General features: G+C 40.3%; 1 protein-coding gene across 1 annotated transcript in view; it reads right to left on the bottom strand.

Annotated features, from left to right (window-relative positions):
* Positions 1-13,233: 13,233 nt before the first annotated feature.
* Positions 13,234-18,705, bottom strand: part of LIPC (lipase C, hepatic type) — a 186,268-nt gene continuing 180,796 nt past the window's right edge. The window contains exons 10-11 of the mRNA XM_024128942.3: positions 18,094-18,312; positions 13,234-13,391 (exon numbers count right to left, since the gene is read on the bottom strand). Coding sequence (XP_023984710.1) covers positions 13,280-13,391; positions 18,094-18,312 — 331 coding nt within the window. The 3' untranslated portion in view covers positions 13,234-13,279. The remainder of the gene's footprint in view (positions 13,392-18,093; positions 18,313-18,705) is intronic.

Below are 18,705 nucleotides of genomic sequence, written 5' to 3'. Positions count from 1 at the left end.
CTCCGCGGCATGTGGGATCTTCGCGGATCGGGGCACGAACCTGCGTCCCCTGCATCGGCAGGCGGACTCGCAACCACTGCGCCACCAGGGAAGCCCAAAACCTTCATCTTAATGACATTGAAGAGCTGCTGAAACAAGCTTCCCTGAAGCCCACCCTACCTTGGGACTTCCTTTTTTGTGAGATTTTTTTTTTAAAAAGTTTTTTATGTAAGCCAGCTTGAGTTAGCTTCTAAAAACATCATAATGACTAGAAGCTGCACCAGAGAATATTTGTGGTAGGAGTGGTGGCATTTATTCAGTCATAGTCATTGAGCACTTTGGAATGCAAAAATAAGAAGTGAGGAAGTTCTGAGACATGACGAACGGGGAATAGGAGGTTCTGGAAAGATTAGCAGCTTGGACACATCGTGCATTTTTTCTACTTGCAATTTAACCCACCTGCCTCTCCCGAGAAAAGCAGCTGTTGGGAGGCAGACAATGCGTGGAATGTTGGTGAGGCTTCAGCATCCTGACAGAGGACCAGGGGGAAGGTCCCTATGACTGTACCTGGTCCCCCTGGTTCCTGCGGAGCTGAGCACATGGGCTGAGTTGCCTCCAATCCTGAGTTGAAGAGGTGAAAAGGCTGGGAAGGGCTTCCTCCTAGTGCCTCACCAGAGGACTGGCAACCCATCTGCCGCTAAGCTTCGGCCAGGGGAGGTTGAGACCACTGTTCCTTCCACTGCTTTGGGAATGCTGCCACTTAAGATACCCCAATACATGGGACAGCGCCCCAGTGAGCAAACAAAGGAAAAGAAGCTTCCTAATGGGGCCCAGCAGCCAGGGAGAAGAATTACAAGTAGAACCCTCAGTACAGAAATAGCTGTTGACATAGATAACTTGAACCAAAAAGAATAAGGAAACTTAAGGAGATTTAAGTGCAACACACACACACACACACACACACACACACACACACACACACACACACAGATTTTCTGAGACCAAGAAAGATTTTGATGTAAAAATTTCAAGAGTCGAACTGAAGGAGAAAGTGATCATCGTTGATGTCTGAATTAGTATCCTGGAAGATAAGAGAAAGAGACACCTCAAAGCACAGTGCAAAAACACAGAGAGAAATAAATCAGGAGAGGGATAGAAATCGAGAAGGGTGTAGAGAATACAATAGAAGAGGCAATCAGTAAGATAAGTTTCTTAGCTGAAGAGAGATTTGCATCTCACAGGGTTCCAGGAAAGACTGATGATAAAAAAGACTTCTAGGCATATTATATCTCTGAGCTACAAGAAAAGAGAAAAATCTTACAAGTTTCCCCAGAAAAGAACAGTTACTTCTAAAGAAGAAAGAATCATCCTAGCATTGGACTGCTTATTTACAACACTGTACGCTACAATATAGAAAACTGCCGACCAACGAGTATGGAAATTGACCTAGGCACACCTCCTGTACTTTCAGTTCACTCAGTCTTGCAAAATAACCCAAGAATATGTCACCAGTTTCTTTTATTTAGTGACCAAACAAACTCAGAGTCAAAGTCTCCATAAGCATGGGGAAGGGCCAGGAGAATACAAAATCTTAGGAGAATGGTAAAAGGGACCATCACCCAAATCAGAGTATATTACCAGCACCTGAATACACAAAGCCCAGAGAAGCTCATCCCTCTGACTGCTGAGTGCGTCTGGGCTCTCCACTCTGTAAGTCTATTCTTTTCCTGAATTGATCACATCACCATCTGCCTTCACAACTCCTCTAAAAACAGTCTGGAACTAAAAATAAGTGAGTCTCAGCAAATCTGGGCATCGGGTGGGTGGAAAGGAGGGAAATGTTCCAAAGGTCTCATCTGGGGAGTGGCTGTGGAACTGGTGGGGGGAGTGAATGTATGCTAAAGTTTGGAGTGGAAATGGTGGAAGAACAGAGTATTTTGGTGGGAGGTTTTCAAAAAATGGTAAACAAATAGTTATCTGATCATGAGCAACAGGAAAGGGAAACTAACAGGAAATATAATGAAAATCCACAAGAGAAGTCATGTTAACAAGATGGAAAGGGGAAATAATAACAATTTGATCAATCTGCAAAAATAAATACAATTAAAAGTAAGAAATAATAAGTAGTATAAGCCAATAACTAAATAAAATAAGTTAGTGGGAGGAGTCCAATTATAACGCTTAATGTGGAGGGACTGGATTTTCCCACTAAAAGAGACACTTAGATTGAGCTGGAAATATAAATAAACCAGCTATACAACATCTAGAAGAAAAATATCTAAAACAAAATTTTAAATAAAAAAGTATAAAGAAAATAAAGGGATGGACAAAGATACCAAGCAAATATAATAAAAAAGAAAACAGAAATAGCAAAGTTAATAGTAGACAAGGAGGAATTTAAAATTTAAAAGTGTCTAGAGTAGCCTACTTATAAATTAGGAATAGTTCTTGGATAACTTTTAGAGCAAAGAGGAAAATAGCGCTAAAACTGTAAACTATCTACAAAGCAGTAAAAAAGGGCATGCTTTCTATCAAAATCTGTACTCAGAGGAAAATTTATAAACATACACAGCATTATCATTAAAGAAGAATATCTAAAAATAAAAGTACTTGTTTTTCTATGCAGCAAGTTCTTTGAAAAGAACAAAATTAAGCAAAAGAAAATATGAAGAAGGATTTAACATAAACAGAACTGGGACTATAGAGAGGCAAGTGAGCTGCCCAGGGCACACAATTCAAGAAGACAAGGTCATGCAAGTGCCAGCCCTGGCCTCCTGGGCACCTCACTCGTAAAGGAGAGCTCACTCTCAGGGTCGCACAAGTGAAGGCTGGCACTTGCATCTCTTGCCTCCTCGGGTTTTGTGATGGAGGTGCCTTGCTTGCCTCTCTCTAGACCTGGTCTTGACTATAAAAGTAAAAGCTTCCTTCTTAGGGAGAAAAAAAGCATTGTCCTGTCTTCCTCCCTCCCTCCCTCCCTTCCTTCCTTCCTTCCTTCCCTCCCTCTTTCCTCTCTTTCTTTTTTTCTCTCTTTCTCTAAACTCATAATAACCCAGGTGTAATTTATGCTTGTTATCGTGATCTTTTAATTTTACTAATTTTATTCCAGCCTAGAAGACAGTAGAGTCAGAAAAGATCTCACAGAAATAACTTATTATATTCCATTAAATGTTTCCTTTTAGAAACTCTTTTTATTTTTTATTTTTTAAAGTGCATTAGATTCCTTACCTTACTTTATATTCCTAAATCAATGGGCCTATTTTATGGGCCTACACATATCTCATTGTATGTCATTGTTAGTAAATACAAAATAGTAATAAGACTCATTGTACCTCTTATTCCATTTAGAATTTGAGAGTATAAGGTAGAAAACGAACACATGGGCTGCTCAAAGAGCATCAGCCATGCTATGAATGAATGCCCCAGTCCCCCAGGAATTGTAAGAACTTAGAATTATTCCAAATGTACTTCCTAAAAATATAGTGTTTAAATATACTCTTAAGCAGAGTATCTCCAGAAATTGGGAGAAATATTACCATTCTCCAACACAGTTTCTCCTGACAGTTAACTAAACTTTTTCACTTTATAGTCTATTGGTTCCACCCACCTCACCCGCCTTTGGTGGATGGTATCTACTTTTAATGTTGGACAGAGCACTACATAGCATTCCTGTGGCTTAATCTTATTTCCCATGAAAAATGTGTGTGCTTGCTTAGTTACCTCAGGTAGAATTATTAAAATTTCAGTTTAGTTTGGGATTTTTCCTGTGCTTTAATGTTATGCCTTCATTTACTCATTATCATGAGTAACTTTGTACCTCTCTTGCTTGAAGGTATTTCACAAAAATAATTTAAATAAATGTTATATGCAATAAACAAGTAAAAGCTGAAAACCTAAGAATACTATATGTAAAAGCACAATGACCAGATGGTTTCACAGCTGAATTTTTCTCTAATTAAAAAAATTATAGGGCTTCCCTGGTGGCGCAGTGGTTGAGCGTCCACCTGCCGAGGTAGGGAACACTGGTTCATGCCCCAGTCTGGGAGGATCCCACATGCCGCGGAGCAGCTGGTTCTGTGGGCCATGGCCGCTGGGCCTGCGCGTCCGGAGCCTGTTCTCCGCAATGGGAGAGGCCATAGCGGTGAGAGGCCCGTGTACCGCAAAAAAAAAAAAAAAAAAAAAAAATTATAAAGATCATCACTATATTATCTAAACTATTCAAGGCCATAGATGAAAGCTATAGAATATCAAAGGATGAAAATGATAGCACCAAAAAAGGTGTACCTCAGTTTCAGTTATGAAAATAAAGGCAAAATTCTAATTAAATTTTAGCAAGTAAAATCCAGTAATGTTATGAAAAAAATACATTATAACCAAGGAGGGTTTATTCCAAGAATGCAAGTGTGAGTCAGTATCAGGAAATCTATCAGCATAATTAATTTTATGGATAAACTAAAGAAGAAAATTCATATATTACTAAGGCATTTTTAAAATTTCAGCAGCCATTTCCAATAAAAATAGTAGAAAACCACTTAAATACAATAAGGTTTACTTGCCAAAACTATATATATATAAATATATATATGTATGTACTACAGGCAAAACATCAAAACTTTTAATTAATATCGAGAATGAAACAGCAGTATCTACTATCAGCATTCTTAGTTAACATTGTCTTAGAGCTTCTAGAAAACCCACTAAGGTGAAAAAAATAAAATAATCAGTATATATTGTCTTTTTGGTGATGAAGTGATTGTAAACCATGAGATTCTAGTAAAATAAAAAACCAAATAGAGTCAATAAAATAATTTGATAAAGTGGACAAATATAGAATAAATAAAATCCAAAATCTATTCTATATGCTAGTAACAAGCTCCATTAAATAGAAATGGAATGGATGATTCCATTTTCAATGATGACAAAAAATTAAAATACTTAGGAATAAATGAAAATTAAAAGTATAAAATCTTATTAAAGGACATGAAGCAAGATGTGAACAAATGGAAAACATATTCCTGGATGAGGAGACTTCATATAGTAAAATGGTAAGTTCTCCTTGTACTAATTTCTAATTGTGATTCCCAATTAAAATATTAAGAGAGATTTTAGGGAATTGGATAAAGTTACCTTAAAGTCCATATGAAAGACTAGATGCCTAAGAATATACTATGAATAAAGCCCCTGTAAGCAAGTAAATAAAAACTCTGAAATCAATTAAGTATGGCTGGAATAGAAATAAACAAGGAGATCAGTATAACAAAATAGGGAATTAAGAAATAGTTCCCAGTATGTACTTTAAATTTATAATAAAAGTGGGATCTGAATTAAGCATGAAAAGTTAATATATTAAATAAATAATGTTAGCTCCACTTTTATCCATATAAAAGAAAGTTATGTTGGCAGTCAATCTCATACCATATACAAAAATAAATTTCAATTGATTAAAGCCTTTAAGGTAGGAAAACAAATACAGATCTCAGAAGAAAATCTTCATTTTGTACAATTTGCAATTCAACGATGAAAGAGACTGTAACCAAGTTAGGAAATCCATATGTTGTAAAAGAAATGTCAGACTTTTCTGACCTCAGAAAAATTTATACTACTGTATAACAAAGAATACTATAATTAAAATCAATAGAGGAACAGATTTGGAAAAAAAATTTGCAAAGAAGCTGAAAGATAAAGGGTTAATAAAATTTCATAAACTATGTGGTTCTTACAAACTGACAAGAAAAAGACAAGCATTCCAATGGAAAATGGGATTTGAACAATTAGTTCACAGTAAAGCAAATTCAATAAATCTGTGAAAAGATTCTGAGACTCAGTAGGGAAATCTAAAGTCACAATGAAGTCATCACTTACTGCCGTCAGACTGACAAAAACTAAAATAAGCAATAAATATTTCCTCCTAGAAAGAGGTGGAGAGAGGAGAGAGTAGGTGCTCAGAGATTATGGTGGAATTGCAAACTGTTGCAGTATTTTGGGAAAGCAATACGACAACATAATGCAAGCATAAGCAAGCATTATGTTGAGAAATATGTATCATTTGACCTAGCAGTTCCACTGATAGAAATATTTCCCACAAATGGGTATATATAGGAGGTATGTATAAGAATGTTAAATGCAGCCTTTTTCAGAGGGACAAAAAGCTAGAAGAAAGGTGAAGGCACAGCAGTATGAGACCAACTGAATATTTTAAGACACCTCCACAATCTAGAACATTAGGCAGTCATAAAAAATATTGAGAGCTATACCAATTGACCTAGAAAGATTTCAGGAGGTACCATTGAGTAAGAAAATCAATTTGCTGAAAAGAATGTATAAGGTAATTACATGTTTGTAAAACAGTGACAACTCCCCTTTATATAAGAATGTGTACATATGTTCGGGTATATGACCACAAAAAATTTCATTGACACCCCTAGTCGTTAACATGAGTCACGGGATTGGCCCGAGCCAGAAGAGTAGGAAAAAGATTGCACTAACTCCTCCAACAGGTATAACTCTGCTTTTACAGAAATTAGAAAAACATGTTCATCTCTCCTAACTTAGGGGAATATTAATGATCTATTATCAACTAAAAAATAAGAAATAAAAGCAAGTTTCAGAGTAATCTATATAGTGTGATTCTACTTTGGTGAAAACCACAAACAGAGCCCCAAGTGTGTAAAAAAGCTTGTGGATGTTTGAAGGAATAACATAACAGCTGTTATCATCCTCTACCTACCCGAGCTTGCTGGGGCTGGGTAGGAGGAGGATGCAGGGAGATGACTAGATTTCTCTTTATACATCTTTGCATTGTTTCACATGTTGTATTTATGCTTTTGTAAAACATCTAACAAATGGGAAATTTAAAACAGTCCCATGAACAAATCCCAAGAACACATTACTTCTGCCCTCAAGAGCTCATAGCCTCACATCCAGACTGTCTTCAGCTATTCGAGGCATGAATTTGGTCTCTAGGGCTTCTGGGGAAGAAACTAAGGTTGAGAGGTTATGGCCAGGCAGATTTGCTCTCTGCAAAGGTAGGGACCTCCCTTCACTGGAGGTGCTCAGCCACAGCTGTGATGTTATGTTCCCTTGAGAGGAAGGCTTTGGACTAGGTCAGTGTCATCCCGAATTTTCTGATGAGAAAACTTACTCAGGGTACTTGTGAAACAGAAAAATCTCTAGAATCTGTCCTTGACCCACTGGATTAGAATCTCCAGGGGAGGGGTCTGGGGAGCTGTATTTTCATTCGTGCTCAGGTGATGCTTGTCAACAGAGGAGCGTGGGAAACACTGGCCTCCGTTCATGCCCCTCACAGTGTGGCCTGGGGACCAGCAGTGGTGGCATCAGCAATGGCATCACCTGGAACCTTGCTAGAAACGCAAGATCTCGGGTCCCACGGCAGGCCTCCTGAATCAAAACGGCATTTAACACTGTCCCTGTGCATGCTACAGTTTGAGAAGCAATGCTCTAGATGACACATATGGTCACCCCCAACTCTCACTTATTTGGCATGAGTATAGCTCTCTAGAAAATCCTTTTTGTGATAGACCTAATTTGAAAAGCAAAATTTTAGTCAGGGAACACAAAGGCTTTTAATGAACTGACTGAGACAGATGCCAAATCAGGACGAGAGGAGGCTAGAGGGTGGGAAGGGATAAGGCTGTCCTTGAGGGGGGAGGGAAGTCAAATGCTACAGCAACGTGGCTGTGTTTTCAAACGGAATGAGGAAGCAGTGAACGCTATCTTGAACAGATACTGTAGTTGGAGCTTATGATTTAATTGGCAAGAGAAGACATACCTGTAAAAAGATGACTGTCACTTGTAACGTCAACACATATTTATGGAACGCCAACTCTGCCATAGTGGGCTGGGTGCTTAGGATAAAGCAGTGAACATCTAGAAGCTCCCCGACTTCACAGAGCTTCACACCCAGCGTGGGAGACAGACATTAAATAAACAGTCACACAAGTTGCCAGGACCAGGGTGAAGTGGCTGAGGCACTTGCCTTGGGTGTACAATTTAAGGTGGCTCCAAAAACTCAGCTATCAATATAAATATTTTAATGCAATATTTAAAAAAATCAAAATTAATGTAAAAATCTGTGATGAATAAAATATCAATATTTTATATAAAGACAGGATCACTGATTTTTTGTTTTGCTCCAATATGGCTCCACATGGCATGGCCACAAATAATTTTTCCAGAAGAATGAAAAGATGTTAAGTGTATGTATAGGGACTTCCCTGGTGGTCCAGTGGTTAAGACTCCGTGCTCCCAATGCAGGGGTCCCCGTTTCGATCCCTGGTCAGGGAACTAGATTCCACATGCTGTAACTAAGAGCCCGCATACCGCAACTAAGACCCGATGCAACCAAATAAATAAATAAAATATTAAAAAAAAAATCCCTTTAAAAAAAAAAAGGAAGAGTATGTATAGCTGGGACGGTGGTGGTGGGGTGGATAATCTTTGTTAAATTATCCCTGAAGCAGTAACACCTAAACTGGGACTGGAAGCATGGGAAGAAGGTGGGAGAAGAGGAGAGGGTGAAGGCTGAGAAGCAGGAGAGAGCTTTGCACCTTTCAGGGAATTGAAAGAGGGCCCACTTGTCTAAACCCATGGTTCTCAAACTTAGCGCACGTTAGAATCACCTGGAAAGCATTTTAAGTCTCGCGTTACTCAGGCTTTACCCAGACCAAGTCAATAAAAATCTCTTGGGGTCGGGCTGAGACCTGGGTAGTTTTGAAAGCTTCTGGGGCAGTTCTAACGTGCAGGCTGGGTTACAATGACGTGGTGAATGAGGGCGATGAGACTGGAGGGAAAAGTGGGAGCCTGATGGAAGCCCTTGGAAGCCAGGGTAATTATTTTGGACTTTTTTTCCAAAGACCATTAGGAAGTCATTTGAAGGGCTTTAATTATGAAAACGGTATGTGTCTTTAAGAAAAAAAAAATTTTTTTTAAAGATCACCTGGGCTGCTGTGATAAAAATGGATTGAAAGAGGTTTGGGCACAGCAGGAAGAAGTGGAAAGTCGTCACAAACATCCAGGTAAGAGAGAGTGTTGGCTTGGGCTGGGATGATGGCAGTGGAGGTGGAGAGAGGAACACACAATTAAGAAGCATGGGTAAAACCCACAGGATTTGGTGATTGTTCAATTGTGAAGGGCCAAAGGGGAGGAGACATGGATGGTCCCCCCGCTGTCTGGTATCAGCAACTAGTGGGGTAATGATGACATTCACTGAGCTACAGAACGGGCAGCATGGGGAGAAGTAGGTTTGGGCGGGGGCAGGGAGGACATGATGGGCTCAGTTCTGAACATTTTGAGCTTGTAAGACAGCAAAGGGAGAAGCGTTGGGAGTGGGCAATTGCACATACGGGAGTGCCTGCCGCTCAGGGGGGACCCCACAGTGCAGCTCTAAGGTGAGAGGGGTTGGCCTGTACGGGTCATAAATGAAGCCACAGGAGTGGTGAGATGGCGTAAAGAGAGAGAAGTGAGCAGAGAAGGAGGTCTAGACCCTGAGGAGTGCCAACCTTGACAGGTTGAGTAGAGGGCAAGGAGCAGAGAGGAGCTAGAGAGGTAGCAGGAAAGTCAGCAGTGCACCTGTAACTGAGGGCCCGGTGAGAGGATCGTTTACATTACAGCTGGGCGTTCAGGGGAGCGAGAGATCCCTGTGAGCTGGGCTGACCTAGGAAATAACTGGCGAAGTAACTGGGTCTGGATGGGTAAATAAGATTCAGTTAAGCAGGGAAGCGGACATTCTGGAGGAAAGAGAACGAGGAAGGAGGTGTAAGAAAAGGGAGGGATGGGAAGTCTCGGGGAGGGGGAGATTCCCCCTCTACTCCTCTTGAGTTCTTGTGGGTGGATTAATAATAAAATCGACACAAGACTGATTAACAGGAGAAAGAAAAACAAATTTAATTCATGCAAATGGAGGTTTCATAAAATGGGACCTAAGAGGTGGCCAAAGCAGGCGATGTGATACTGAGGAGGGGGAAATTTTCCCCTCTACCCCCCTGACTTCTTGTGGCTGGTTTAACAACAAAATTGACACAAGATGATGAACAGGAGAAAAAGAAACAAATTTGATTCGTGTACACGGAGGTCTCAGAGAAATGGGACCTAAGAGGTGGCCAAAGCAGGCAGCTTTTATACTTTTTAGACAAAGAGACAATACCTTTGTGAGGAATTGACAGGACAAAGAAAGTTAGGTTTTGGGTGCTCAATTTAGTGAAGGATCTAAACAGACTTTGGGCTTAGGGTAGTAAATTAAAGAAGTAACAATGCTTGTTTATACAGGCTTCTCAGCCCCAATTCCCTATCTCTGGTGATAAGGGTGTCTTTCCACCTCCAGATCAGGGAGGGCACCTTTCACAGGAGAGATTTATTTCCTGCTTTCAGAGAGATGGAAAGGAGGGTCAGAGTGTCCCTCTTGCATTGACTCTTTCTTAAGTTAACTTTAATTCAAAAACAGTATGCCATTGTGGCATATTTTGGGGCAGCCGGACATATTTTGGGCCAGCCCCGATAGAAGGAATGAGGTGTTCTGGGGGCCATTCATCACATACAGATCATAGGAATTCCAGGAGAAGTCTGTAGTATGAGATGAGGTAAGCAGGTAGGTGGTGACACTCGGGATTGCCTTCTTCAGTCTTCCTCTTGCTTGTCTGTTTCCCATCCATCTGGCTTCCCTCTCATCCACGCTCTGGTGGGAGAGTGGGCATTGCCCTGGGCAGCTTGGCTTCCTGCTGTGCCACCCCAGAGACGTATAACTGCTACCAAAGCTTTCACAATGTCTGCAGCAACATTATCAAGGTGAACACCGAAGACAGGCAGCTTGGCTCTGGAGGACAGTGCGTTCATTTTAGTGTTGAATGGAGTGCTTGTTTCCTTCTCTCTGACTTCAGGCACCTCAAAGAGCCCAGCTGCAGTGTAATTGACGCCCCATTTCTTTCCCGGTGCTCTCTTACAAGTAAAAGCACAAACAGACTTTTGCCTGAAAGGCAGTATGCTAGGGTTATCTTTCCTGAGTGGGCTCATAAATACAGATTCTTTGGAGAGAGGTGCATATAATCAGCATACCAGTCAGCATTTTGCATGTGCAATGAACAGATGTGGCTGCATTATTCAGTTTCCCTATTTGACTTCCCTCCTAAGATGTACTTCAGAAAATGTGATGTCGATGAACACATCTTCCCAAGTGAAAATAATCCATGCCAAGAGGATTCTCAAATGTTCCCATTAACCATTTGTCATGTTGGTTGCTTATTGATTTCTCTGCCCCAAATGTTATGATGTCCTGTGTCACTTTAAGTTTTCCTACTAAAGATGAAATAATTTCTAATTATGTTTTGTGTGAAACTAATTAGTATTGGAATGCATCACACTAGAGTAGAAAAACATTGGTTTTAAACTCTGCCCTTTCTTTTCTTTTTTTTTTGTATTGCAAACTATGACATTCACACTAAAAGTGACTGCATAAAATATATATGTACGGTTTAAAGACTGGTTATAAAAATGGACACCTGTGCAACCACCACTCGGAGTGACAAGTACAATGTTGCTGGCACCTGAAACTCTGGTGTGCACTTCCTCTTTCCTAGATTACCACAGCCTCACTGTTGTGCTAGCGATGTTATTGCTTTTACTTAGTGTTTTACCACCTATTTATCCATCCTTAACAATATAGTTTAGTTCTCCTTGTAACAAACTACATATATATTTTGTGTCTTTGTGTAAATACACAAACCCACAAGTGCTTCCTTAAATTCTGCCCCCTGGATGCCTCTCTGTCTCACTCTAGACTCAGCCCTTTCTTGTTGTGTGTGTAGCTTTGGGTCATCTTTTTCACTGCTGTTTAACAACCATTAGTAAGGATATACCACTGTTCATTTATGCACCGCATGGGTGGATATTTGGGCTGTTTCTGGTTGTGATGTTTTCAAGGCTGAGAGGAGTATTGTTCGACTTGTGCATAGATTCTATGGGGTATATAGCAAAGAGTATGTTCAAAAAGTGATATTTTAAATTCCCTCTGGATAGTTAATGATAAAACATGCCCATCCAACACAAAAATGACTTTATTGTAAATCTTAGTGTTTGAGACATGATGGGAAACAGTGTTCATTTTAATATCTGTAATTTCTAGACACACACACACACACACACACACACTACCTAAAAGGGCGGTCAGGTGCTTTTGTAGTCAAGATTAGCATGCAGGACACAATACAACCTTGACCCAGCTGTCCTTCCTCCCCCATATCCTTTAGTTTCGCGGGTCTTTCCAAGGGAAATAAAAGTGAATCATGCAAGATCCTCTTAAATTGATTTCATCAGAGGCAAGTATGTCTTCAGGACTTTTGTTTCCAGGAGCCCTGCTCTGGTGAAGAGCATATGAATTATGAGCTGTATAGAGCTGAGGCTATGCCAGTGTCAGGTGAGGTTGTTGAACGTGTACAGTGTGCTCCTCCTCTCTGAATTACTTGAAACACAGATCCAAGGGATTTACATCCAAGGGATGTGTCTAATATTTCCTTCATATGCTCTGTGATGGAGTTTTCTGGTCAAAACATCATTATTTTGTTTATTGGTCCGTTTGAGATTTGATATCTAAGTCTTTGAGATATTCCACGTTTTCCATTAGCTTTTGTGGCAAGCATTAATAAAAGAGAAAAATTGTACTTCAATAGTAATTTAATCATTAAAACGACCAACTACCCAGCTTTCATGGTTATCATTAGTAGTTTTAGGAGAATTCTACTACAATTGGTTTGGTTCAGTGAAATAACTGTATGATTCGTATGATGGTAACTTTTAGTTTAAGTAGAATTTTTCTTCTTTGGTGAGCTGAATGGTCTTCAAGGGTGTGTACTTTGGGACACACAACTGTGATTAATTGAAATTTCACTTTATGGAAGTGCTAGTTATATAATAAAGAAGCATCTTTCCAGCATGCTTCAAAAAACTGAACAGAACAAACTAGCAAGGAAATATGGGAAATTTGACTTAATTGTAAAAGATTTTAAATTAGAACAACGTATCTAAAATGGCTCTTACATTTGTACTTATTTGCATATATTACCATTCAGTCAGGCATAAAATTGGGAAATTTTTGGTTACACTAATATTTGAATATAGTTACATAACATAGTTTTAAAAAGCTGAGTTTATAACAGTGAAATGTGCTCCCCTTTAAATCTTAACTCTATTAAAGCTTTATACAAGTTTCTTTATATAACTTTGGTTTTCAAACAAGGCAACAATTCCAGATAAGGAATAAAATCATTTATTCTTCACACTGGGTCTTCATTAAAGCTCATCTGATCTTTTGCTTCAGTTTTTTAGAGTTTGATTCACATCTCACAAAGGTTTTCTCCTGGGTTGGGTGAAGTTGTAGATCATTCATGTTTTCTGAGCAAAATGTCATTCTGCATAGAAAACATCAAGCAAACATAGCACTAAATTTTGAATGGAGCTTAGTGAAGTGTTTCATCCTTTGTCAAATACCCAATTTGACATGCTATTTAGTAACACATGCTATTTAAGAAAAATTAGATTCTTATGACTGCAAATATTTTCATAACTTCAGAGAAAAACAAAGCCCAGGTCAGTGAAAGCAATCAGTGTAAGGCTTCCCGGAGCTCTGTGTGGTGTGATTTCAGTTCTGTAGGAACTGAAAGTCCTTGGGGCAGCCCTGCTTTGTTCTCCTTTATACAGCTCATCAAAGGTTTGAGGGTAACAATGGTTTCTTTCACTACATTACCCTGTCTCCAAGGCAAACATTAGCACTTTCTTCAACTGTTCCTCACAGGCAGGCTTCGTGCCCAGCCTTCCTTTTCTGGACACACTCCAGTTTGTCAATGCCCTTCTTAAAGGTCCCTGGGCATGAGGCCACTGTCATCAGCATATGCCTGGCTCAGCCCTATAAGCCCCACCCTTTCCTCTTATCTGGTCCTCCAGCCACAGAGGATATCACTAAGTGCTTTGGGTCTCTCTTGGAGACCAACGGCTGACAACTTTGACCATTGGTTTGGCCTGAGATGCTATTTTGTGTTACTAACTTCAATTGCATCTATCTGAAAAAAAAAAAAAAAAATAGCAGTAGTCACAGAGAATTGTAGTTTATAGCTTCTTTTTTTTTTTAATTGCATCTAAGGTCAAGTCTTTACTAAATCAAACTTTAAATTAAAAATTATTGTGAGTAATTATGAAAGCATTCTTAAAAAATTCAAACAGTAAAGAAATATATGAGGTTGAATATTAAAGACCCTCTTCTCCATCACCTTTCACTAATATCACTCCCCTCCCTGCTTTCATGATTTGCTTTCTGTCTTTCTGGACCTCTTTCTATGCATTTACACATATACGGATGTTCATATACAAACATTAAATTTGTTGTATTTTTCTGAAAATTTTTCTTGTCGTCAAATAATGTACTTGGAGAACTTTTCACATCAGTACATACAAATCTATTTCATTCTCAGCTGGACCTAGAGATTATCATACTAAGTGAAGTAAGTCAGACAGAGAAAGGCAAATATCATATGGTATCACTTATATGTGATTTTAAAAAAAGTGATACGAATAAACTTATTTACAAAACAGAAAGAGACTCACAGACATAGACATAAGAGAGACTCACAGACTCACAGACATGACAAACTTATGGTTACCAAGGGGAGAAGTGGGGGGAGGGATAAATTGGGAATTTGCAGTTAACAGATACATACTACTATCTATAAAGTAGATAAACAGCAAGGACATATTGTATAGCACAGAGAACTATATTCAATACCTTGTAATAACCTATAATGGAAAAGAATCTGAAAAAGAATATATATATACTGAATCACTTTGCTGTACACCTGAAACACTATAAATCAACTATATTTCAAAAAAATCTATTTCAGTCTTTTTCACCTGCTGCATAACATTCCAGTGTATGGATGTATCACAATGCATTTAGTCATTTTCCTATTAATGGAGATCGGGATTTTTCCCCAATGGTTTAGTATTTACAAATAGTACTGCAACAGATATTTTTGTACATAGATATCCTTTGTGGATATTTTGAGTACTTCTCCGGGATAGGCACCTAGTATAAAATTCTGGGTCAAGATTATGCATATTTCAAATTTTGATAATATAAGTTCCATGAGACTAAGGGCTTTGTCCACTCTGTTCACTGCTGTATACACAGCAGTGTCTAGCATAAGATATGTGCTCACTAAATGTTAGTTGTTGAATGAAATTCCTCTACAGAAGCTCTGTAATTTATACTCCCACGAATAATGTATGAAAATGCCCATTTCTCCACACCTTTACCAGCTCTGGATGTCATCTGTCTTTGAATTCCTGCCAAACTAGTGGGTGACCAGTGATTTCATTGATTTTTGTTTTGCATTTATATGATTATTGTGGCAATCAAACATCTCATTTTGTTTAGCCAATCACTTTTCACTTCTTGCTCTAGGACCAGTATTCTCTACTCTTGCTCTTCACCCCACAACAGTCCCTCTCATCCCTAACTTTGTGCTTTGGGAGAAGAAAATCACCTCTCATTGAATTCCTTCCGTGGAGGCACAGAGCAAGTTATTTAACCTTTTTTTTTTTTTTTTTCTTAACAAAGTTAGCAAAGAGATTGAGAATGAGGTTTAATATCTTCATCCCAGCTCTGGAATTTCAGATAGTAGAAGGTACTCAAAAATTGGTAGCTATTAGTCTCATGAGTACATATTATAATTCCCATTTGTTACTAGAGAACTGAGTCTCAGAGAGGTGCAGCTATTGTCTGAGCCTCCATAGATGGAAGCGGTGAAATCAAAATTCGACTCTGGGACTAGCTGATGCAGAAGTCATTGGATTCTGCCTACATATGGTTTGCTCACTGCCTCTCTCTCCGGGAATGCCTCTTGGCCTCTCCAAAGCCTGTTGCAGCACTGACCGAACAGCACCAACCTGAACTGATGTCTTTCTTCTTAGACTTCCTATAGACCATGCAGTACTAGACTCTTACTGTTCAAATTGCGATCCATGGACCAGCAGCATCAGAAGCACCTGGGAGCTTGTTAGAAATGTAGAATCCCAGGCTCCATCTCTACCTACCAAAGCAGAACCTACATTTTAACACGATTCCCAGATGATTTGTGTGCATATTAAAGTTTGAGAAGCCCTGGGAGGGGGCATATCATTAGTAAAATTAATGCATCTTGTTTTCCTAATTAGGTCCTTGAGTTTCTTTCTGCCAAAAGCTACAACTCAGATTTTTTTGGTACCCCACCACCACCGCCGATGGTGTTGTGTACTGCAAAGACCCATAGGACTCACTGAGTTAAAAACTTAAAAAACTATAGGTCCCAGACTCCCTCCCCCTTTTTCATGATGTCCCTTCTGCAGCCGTGAGGAAAGGTGTGATGTACGTATATATTAACTTCCAGCTCTGCAACTCTGCTAGATTAGACCAGAGAAAGTCAGATTAATGGGACCAAGACTAATGGGGGGGAGGAGCTGTTGGAAGCTGTGCTCGGGCAACAAACGGGCAATGGGTCAGACAAACCAAGTCAGATCTGGGCTCAGACAGTTATGAGCAATGTCCCCAAGCTGTGTAACTCCTGTGAGCCTCAGATTCCTAATCTGCACAGCAATACTACCCATTTCAGAAGGTCACTGGGATGCTTCCAGGAGATGAATGCTCTAGAGCACCTCATTCAAGCCCATGGTGCAGCAGGAGCTCTGTAAGCACCACTCCTGTCCCTCTCCTCTTTCCTTCTTCAGAGCCATGTGGTAAGCACCAGGGGAGAAGGTAGTGCTGAGTTTTATACTACCTTTCAGGTCAAGTCACCTAGAATTGCCATGGCAAGCAACCACTAAAACTGAGGAATTACTCTCCAGCTGAGAAAATCTGGGTACGGGTGGTGCTCAGTTGAGCTCTTCTAAAGGGCCAAAAAGTCATGTAAGAATAGCTAGGCGTATAAGAGGAGAGAAGCAGTTTAATTTTCTCAAATTGATCACGTGGAGAAATCTGTTGGCAGACTGCAGAGTATGCTCTTCGTAATTACCAGGATTTTGTATCCCAGGGAGATAAAAACTCAGAGTGTGGTTGTATAAGGGACTCGGGGCATAAATCTGCCACAGGCCACTCCTAGCAGTGAGACCCGAGGGGTGAGGGAAGAGTAGTTCAGAGGTGAGAGGCATGCTGTTCTCCAACTCTGCTAGCGGCAAGCCAAAGAGAGCAACAGGCTGGCCAACAAAGGGCAGTAGGAGAGGAGAGACAAGTTTCCTAAATACAGTGGGGAGGAGATAGGAAAAGGTCTGGGGAAGGACAGGATTCTCCTTTCATGGGGAACTGCAGAAACACAGAAAAGCACGGTTGCCATAGTAAAATACATTGGGCATCCTTTTGCTCTGCTGAGAGGACTGAAGGAACAGCTGGACATCCTTTCTTTCCTTCACTCCCTGCCCCCAACCCAACCCCTCGTGTCCCTAGAGACTTTGGGCTGAGGGAGATGTTCAGTCACACAGAGCTGCACCTCCTGAGGGTAATCCACTGGTCCACATCAGAATTTCTTAGGGCTCCAAATGTGTGGTCCTTCACAGACCACAGCCAATCAGAAGCTCTTCAGGTGGGTATTCAGGTGGAATTCTGCATATTCAATAAGTGCCCTAGTGATCCCTTGGCATTCTTAGATTTGAAAGGTGCCACCACAGTGTGAGATTTTGAGATTGTGATTTGTTCCAAGCATTTCTCTGGGTAAAAACAACAAAGAAGAAATGTCACATCTAGGTCCTTGCCATTCAAAGTGTGGTCCTTGGACCAGCAGCATTGACATCACCTGGTGAAATCTGAAAAGCACTGGGCTAGTGAGTTGTTCTCAAACGCTGGAGGCAGGTGGCTATTAACCGTAGGCAGGGGGAAGAGGCTAGACTAGAAAAATCAGGTGCAAATCCTGGTCCTTCCACCTATGGCTTCTTGAACTCAGGGTGGTCATTTCATCTTTCTGAGCATCTATATGCCATCGTTAGGAGATAATAATGCCCACTTCATAAGATAAATGCAAACAGTACACTGTAAAAGTGCTGACATAGGTAGATGCTTAACAGATGTTAGGAGGAGGTTGAAACAGCACTCACCTTTGCTGTGTTTCTCCCGCTTTGACTCTGATGCTCTTCAGAACAAGGCCCGAGTGAAGGGACTTTCTTCCCCATGGGATGATGATTTGGACCGTGTTCCAGACATTGGACCACACCATACTGTTTTCCCACTTGAACTTGATCATGATCAGCTCACCAATATCCAAATCCAATGTGATAAGAAAGGAATAGGTTTTATTACTAGTAATTCCTTTGTTCCTTGAAGATACAAAGGAAACCAGACACAGTCAGTTGATTTTTAACAGCAAAGTGATGCTTAGGCACATTCAGGATATGTTCGGTTTGCCTGAATGATTTGGGATGGTCTTTTCTGCTGCATTTCCCAAACTGGTATTGGACAGACTATTAACAGAGATAGCAATAGGTGTGCCAGGATGAAAAGGGTTTTCCAGACCAATAACATTGGGAAAACAATCTTATTTTCTTTTTTCTTTTTTTTTTTTTTTTTTCAGCACGCGGGCCTCTCACTGTTGTGGCCTCTCCCTTGTGGAGCACAGGCTCCGGACGCGCAGGCTCAGCGGCCATGGCTCACAGGCCCAGCCTCTCCGCGGCATGTGGGATCTTCCAGGACCGGGGCACGAACCCATGACC

Source organism: Physeter macrocephalus, chromosome 11 (assembly GCF_002837175.3).
Source record: "Physeter macrocephalus isolate SW-GA chromosome 11, ASM283717v5, whole genome shotgun sequence".
Lineage (NCBI taxonomy): Eukaryota > Metazoa > Chordata > Mammalia > Artiodactyla > Physeteridae > Physeter > Physeter macrocephalus.
Note: the sequence above shows the minus strand (reverse complement) of the source record. Positions and strands in the feature narration are given on the sequence as shown.